Source organism: Lactuca sativa, chromosome 4 (genome assembly GCF_002870075.4).
Source record: "Lactuca sativa cultivar Salinas chromosome 4, Lsat_Salinas_v11, whole genome shotgun sequence".
In the NCBI taxonomy this organism is placed as follows: domain Eukaryota; kingdom Viridiplantae; phylum Streptophyta; class Magnoliopsida; order Asterales; family Asteraceae; genus Lactuca; species Lactuca sativa.
Window position 1 is genome coordinate 235305776 of NC_056626.2, and position 7709 is coordinate 235313484.

Genomic DNA, 7709 nt, shown 5'->3' on the forward strand with positions numbered 1-7709 from the left:
CAAATGTAGTCACGCCTCAGCAGAGCTCAATTAAAAACTTCCACTATAGAGGCGAGCTAGGGTTTACAAAACAACAATGTAAATTCTTCAATCAATACTTACAAAGATGCATGCATGCACTTGATATACTAAAACCCTAGAATAAAACAAAGCATGGTTGGACACCCCAAACCGGTTACAAAACTACGCTAACTAAACCGAGCCCATGACGCAACATTCAGAACTCAACACATTTCTAATATGATTTTTAGAATGTTTAGAATATTCTATTAAATTTGTCAGATATGTAGAATATTCTAAATATTCTACTAAAATATGTAAAAAAATATATTTTTTGTATTTATTTTTTATTTTTTTTGGAAAATATATAATCCGAAAATAACATTGGGAAAGAAAAATTTCGAAAATTTTCAATTATTTTGCATTTTAACACTAGTATAAAAATGACCTACGGTCACACTTTCCAAAAAACGGCATGTGCCACTTTTTCTTAAAAGTGTGGCCAAAGGTCACTAAAAACATTTAGAGACTGTTTTTGGATACATTTAAATTAGAATGTGTGGCCATTTAATAGACAATCAACACTTTTACCACACTTAATTATACCAAATGTGACAAACATTAGTCACACTCAAAAACTGAGATCATAGGTCACAATCAGCCACATGTATGGATTATGATTGTCATACTTTTTTTATGAGAGACAGTAGATAAAAGTATCGTCACATGAGTTAGTTCTTTGTATGTCTATAACCTGGTGCCTTTTTAGCCACATAATAGACAAAGTAGCTAAAAGGTGATACATATTGTCACACTAAATATTTGTGTGTCCATAGCACGGTTCTGTATTAGTTGTATTTAGTTTAAGAAAGAAATTTAAAGAAGTTAGTATTGGTTACTTATGGTCATTTACCTTTTATTATGTGTGTCAAAATATTATGAATTGGCATTAAGAATAAACAAATATTGTGTGTGTATGTAGCATTTAGTTACGTTTACAGCTATTATATGTGTGTATATGTAAATATAGTCATAAAAGAAAAATAATGTGTTATAGTTATAATTAGGGGTCGTTCATTGCCCTTTTTGTCATCTACTCTTTTAATTGCACCAGATAATACACCATTAAAAATGAAAAGAATACAACTTATTTTAACAGAATATTATGATAAATAAATGAAATGAATACAACATAACTTGTTTAACATTGCATAACGAAAGTACATTGCTATTACATGTAGTTTATGTTATGACATGTGTAACAATATAACAGTAAAAAAACCGAAAAAAAAATATCTTTGAGTTATAAGAATATTACACCAGAATAGTTTGATGGTATAATATGGTAAAAAGACATTAAGTAAAGTACAATGTCATTTTTTATCATTTTCTTATTCTCCACATAACGATGTGCTCAAATTTTGGCCTTTCCCTTCTACAAAAAAAAATAAAGATCATTAAGTGTTATAAGAAGGAAAAATATTATTGCTACAAATGTAATTCAGGACATTAAGAAACACGTACCATATGTATAAGAATACTGTGACAATCATTACGAAAATAATCATTTTCCTTCTGCAAGTCAAGTGTGTCTACACATGGCAATATGTTATCATTATGAGGAACAATAGTACTAAATTCTTCATCTACATCTTCATATGTATCTTTGTAATTTTTGGGTGGTGTCTTGAACACAATAGACATTTTTTGATCGAGTGGATCTGTCACGTAAAATACTTGTTGTGCTTGTGAGGCCAATATGAAGGGATCACCTTTATGGCCTAATCTTTTTAGTTCAACTAGTGTGTAACCCAATTTATCCCTTTTTACCCCTTTTGTATTGTCAACCCAGTCACACAAGAAAATTGGAATTCTTTTAAAATGATAATCTAGTACCCATATCTCTTGTAAACCACCATTAATAAGTGTTTTTGGCATATGTTACAACTTCTTTAATGATGTGTGTGTCAGTTGCAACAACACTAACCCCAATGTTTTGGTAAACTTTACCTTGACGAGCTTTTGTACGAAAAGTATATCCATTAATAGCATATACATCGTATTTAATAATGTTCGTATTGGGTCCAAGTTAAATCCATCTCATTGTCTCTATTATACTTTCTCTATAGGCCCCTAACTCTCTCTCTACCTGAATTGTAATTAGATTATGAATGTAAGAAATCAAGACAAAAATAACAAAGAACACAACATATTTGAAAAGAATATGCCTCTTTTCGTAACCAATGACCAAATGTTTTACTATGCTCTTGTTCTAGATGTGTCTTTCGTTTAGTAGGGTGTTGATGTTCCAAAAATTCCATGTGTCGTATGTCAATACATTAATGTTAATATTATTATAAAAAAACATACATGTAAAAAACCTTACTTGATATATGGGAGTACTTCAGATGTATTTTGCAATACAAAGAAATGTGCTTTGCTGAATAGTTCTGCAGAAACTTCTACCGATTTAACAGCTGATACAGGAGTATCGTCCGTAATAGAGCTACTATCTACACCTTTATGAATTCCACAATTGTGATGATTGTCAGGTGAAATGCCAACAGTATCCATCCTTTTAAGGAATTGATTAAAAAACTCAATTGTCTCTTTCGCAACATTCTCTTCTGCAATGCATCCTTCTGGTGTATTTTTGTTTCGCACGTGCCCCTTAATAACCTTCATATACCTTTCGAATGGGTACATCCATCTAAAGAATATTGGATCACATAATTTTACTTCCCTAGTGAGATGAACGGTTAAATGAATCATCACATCAAAAAATGATGGTGGAATGTGTTTCTCAAGAAGACATAAGGTTACACATAACTCCTCTTGCAACTTATCAAGCTCATCCACTATGATTTCTTTGCTACATATTGATTTGAAAAAGAAACAAAACCTTGTAATAGCAACTCTGGTGGGTGGATGCATAATAGATCGAATTGTTATGGGCGAAAATTGTTACATGAGCATGTGATAGTCATGTGATTTTAGCCCGATCAACTTTCTATCCTTTACACTCACCAAACTAGAAAAATTAGAACAATACCCTTGAGGAACCCTTAAGTTGTATAAAGTTTCACAGAATTTGTCTTTTTCCTCTTTTGTCAATGTACAACCTGCTGCGGGAAGTGCTGTGTTGTTCCCTTCTATCTGAGGATGCAGCTTTGGTTTTAAACCATAATGAACCAAATCCAATAGAGCTTTATAACCATCTTTAGTCTTCCCAGGAACGTTCACAATAGTTCCTGTTAAACTCTCACCCACGTTCTTTTCCACATGCATAAAATCTATACAATGTGGAACCAAATTGTCGGGCCAATACCTTAATTTTCTATACCATATATTGAATTTCTTCCAGTATGTATTATTTTGCTGGCCCACATCTGAAGTACCCAGTTGGTGTGAATTTCTCTTTTTTTTATTCATCTTCCCACCTCTTCCACTTGTTGATTGTTGGATTTCTGTCTCCTTGCCCTTATTAACCTTTCCCCATTTATTAATTATAAATTTTACCCTGTTATATATTTCGTCCCCATTCATAGGTACTGGAGAGGGTGAGAACTCTTGTTGTCCATTGAATGCCTTCTTTTGTCTTCTGAACGGGTGATCATACGGTAGAAATCTTCTATGTCCAACATAACTCTGCTTATGCAATTCAGGGAGTCTAATGCAGTGTGTGTCTTCACCACACACAACACAACCTTGAAAACTGCTATATGGGCAACCACTTAATGTACCCAAAGCATGATAATCATTAATAGTCCATAACACAATTGCACGTAGTTTATAATGCTCTTGTGCATATGCATCGTATGTTTCAACTCCAAAATCAAATAATAATTGCAGATCATCAATAAAATGTGATAGGAACAAATCAATATCGTTTCCTGGTGTTCCCGAAATCAATAACGAAACATGATGAACTTTCTCTTCATACACAACCATGGTGGAAGGTTGTAAATGACAGTTAAAACAGGCCAAACACTATGACTCATATTTCCTCTGTTAACATCAACCCCGTCCGCCGAAATGCCTAGTCGCAAATTCCTTGGGTCGCTAGAAAAATCAGGATATTTGTCATCAATGGCAGCCCATGCTGGTGAATCAGCTGGGTGACTTAAAACTCCGACATCCACCATTCTTTCTATTGCATGCCATGTTAAATCTTTTGCAGTTGTCTTAGACTGGAAAAGACGCTTGAAGTGCGGAATAATTGGAAAGTACTACAAACATTTTGCAGGAATATTGTTGTAAATTTTATTTTTTTTGTTCATCAACCTTCCATCTTGATTTACCACAAGTAGGACATGCTGCCAAGTCTGTGTATTCGTTTCTATAAAGTATATAATTGTTGACACATGCATGTATCTTAGTATACCCTGAACCCATTGCCTTAAATGCTTTTTTCACCTCATAGGTACTACTGTACATTTCGTTTCCTTCTGGTAACATGTTTTTTTATCAAAACTAATAATTCTGCAAAGCACTTATCTGATACTCCATACTTACTCTTCAAGTTGAGTAGTTGAATGATTGCAGATAACTTTGTGAAATTATGACACCCTGTGTATAAGGGCTTCTTGGCATCCTCTATCAGTTCTCTAAACTTATCAGGGTTCCCAATAAAATTTTCTTCTACAACTTCAACCATCTCTACAGTTTCTACAGCATCTGTTGGCAATTCTGTGTTCATGTTTGTGGAATCTACATCGTTTGACGTATCCATGTAAAAATTATGTTCATATACATAACTTCTTGGTGGTTCTTTTGTTTCTCCATGCTTATTCCAATTTGTGTATGTTTGATCAATTCCATTCCTGAATAGATGATCATCTACCACATCCATTGAATGACATATGTGGTTTACACACTTATGGATAGGGAATTATTATCTTTTTTTTTGGTATCTGCAGGATCCATATGTTAAGAAATCTTGTAATTGTGCACTGCATATTTGATAAATTCTGCAACACCTTTTACATAGGTTTTCAATGTTCTGTATGCTCCCATCCAAGACTTATCCATATTCAGCTTACAACAGCGTCAACAAGCAATACATGTTTCCTATTTATTGACCCATTTTAACAAACAGTTGGTGTGCATAAACAAAATACATCACATTACTAATAAATCCAATATCTTGAAAGAAAAATAATTGTAATTTCCTGTATTAATTAAATGTAGTATTTGTACCTGTATCAATTTGATTTTGACGCATCAATTTCTAGTTGAAGAATAAACGTAGTTGCAGTGCCTTTGTAGTTATCAGAGATTAAATCGATAGGAATTCATATTGTCTAATTTGGGATATTTACGCAATGAGTCTGGATGATCAAGGGCATATCGAGACATTTAAAAAAAGAAAAAATAAAGTGTTGGTAATTGGTTTCGAACCCAAGACACTCCACAATATACCAATAACTACATTAACACTTACCAAGTGGGGTATTTGGTTGTTTGCAAATAATTGCTTTACCAAAAAAACAAAAACATTAACCAAAAGAGAAAGGAATCCAGTAAAACTAATCTAATACAAACACAGTTAGCATGAAATTATATAATTTTGTTTATTTTATCATAATAACAATTAATGGACAGATATACCCTTGCTAAAACAATCTTAATTAACATATAAAACATATAATATATAAATGAGTATTATACCCCTATGTTAACATAAATACAAGTTACAACTTAGTTTCAAAGCACATTGTCATCTTAATAAAAAATTAACTATATAAATGACAAAAATGCAAGACATGGAGATAATTAACATATAAAATATAGAATGATAAGTAATTACCATTTTGCCCACAAGGCAATTACATTAAAAACAACATCAAATCTGGACATATAATATATAAATGATTGTTATACCCCTGTGTTAGCATAAATACAGGTTACAACTAAGTTTCAAAGTACATTGTCATCTTAATAAAGAAATAACTATATCAGGGACAAAAGTGCAAGACATGGACATAATTAACATATAAAATATAGAATGATAAGTAATTACCATTTTTCCCAGAAGACAATTACATTAAAAACAACATCAAATCTGGACATATAATATATAAATGACTGTTATACCCCTGTTTTAGCATAAATACAGGTTACAACTAATTTTGAAAGTAAATCGACATCTTAATAAAAAAATTAACTATATCAGGGACAAAAATGCAAGACATGGACATAAGTAACATATAAAATATAGAATGATAAGTAGTTACCATTTTGCCCACAAGATAATTACATTAACAACAACATCAAATCTGGACATATAATATATAAATGACTGTTATACCCCTATGTTAGCATAAATAAAGGTTACAACTATGTTTCAAAGTACATTGCCACTTGAATAAAAAATTAACTATATCAGGAACAAAGATGACTCAATTACAAGTTATGCAAAACATGGATATAAATAACATATAAAATTATTATGTTAACTAATTCCGATTTTGCCCCTAAGACATTTATATTGCAAACACCATAAAATTTGGGCATATAACATGTAATAGACTGTTATACCCCTATGTTAGGAAACAACATTGCCTTTTTCACAACATAATATATCAAAACAAGGACATAATGTAAAACATCAAATGTAGACTTACTATATAATCAAAACAATATGACCTATAAACATAATATATAACAATTCATTAAATAAAAGAGTTTCATATTAAGTACAAAAGTAGAGTATCATATTCACTCTATATTAATCACACAAAAGATTACAACATAGTTCACCTAGGCTATGTTTTTCCATGGTACGACATTTTCTTTCTCCATGTCCATAGCATCCTCCATTTTTTCTCTTGGAATTGTCATGTTTAGCATATGTTGGATGTATGATATTCCATCATCAACTCAAGCCATTGGATGTTCTGTTACAAACATGTGAATAAGCTTCTCAACACCTTTGGCTGGAGAGTTCATCAAAAAGTGTGGGAACTTGTTTGGAACAAACACAGGCCTATGTTCAACATAGAGATGTTCAAGTTCTTTGAATTCGTGGGCCCTAACTAACGTCTTGAATGGTTCGAAACATGCATCATTTAGTATTGGAACCATTAACAACCCACTGTGTTCTCTGATGGGCATATGATACCTGTTCCCCAAACTGGTATACCCAAGGCTTCTAGAAAAACGCCCAAGCAACTCCATGTCTAACAAATCGATGTTCACATGAGAAATGAAACATTGCACTATTAATACGCCTTACCCGGGTAGTCTGTAAAGAATCCACCATGGACAACGCGAATGGTGAAACCTTTGTCATTTGGCTTCCCGTATTTAACCACCAGTGTGTTTTTTGGTGGTTCCGCGCTTACACTCCAGAGATTGAAGTTCGAACAGGCCCACGGATCAGCATTCATCTTCTTTTCTGAAAATCGATGTATTTTTTTAAAGAGGAAGAAGGAGTAATCGAAGTTATCGTAACGTAATGAATATGTGAGAATGACGAAATTGACATAAGCGAATGGTTTATAAGGATCATCAGTCGGAGGTGAAGGGACGCGACTGAGGCCATCACTTCTCCGATTAATTGCAGTTTATAAAGGAGGATTTTGAACGACGACTATTCAGCTACAATAATGATTACACATTTTTGTATTACACATTAATATATCTAGTATTTACATTAATATTTATTATATTCATGAAAAAAACTATCTACAATATTAATTAAATAT

At 32.4% G+C, this 7709-nt stretch overlaps 1 protein-coding gene across 1 annotated transcript; it reads right to left on the reverse strand.

Moving 5' to 3' along the window:
- Positions 1-2382: 2382 nt before the first annotated feature.
- LOC111897667 (uncharacterized) lies at positions 2383-4852 on the reverse strand. The gene is made up of 5 exons (XM_023893619.1): positions 4516-4852; positions 4285-4448; positions 3944-4229; positions 2969-3827; positions 2383-2872 (listed from the first exon to the last, which is right to left on the reverse strand). The coding sequence occupies exons 1-5, from the start codon at positions 4850-4852 to the stop codon at positions 2383-2385; spliced, it is 2136 nt and encodes a 711-aa protein (XP_023749387.1).
- Positions 4853-7709: the final 2857 nt, after the last annotated feature.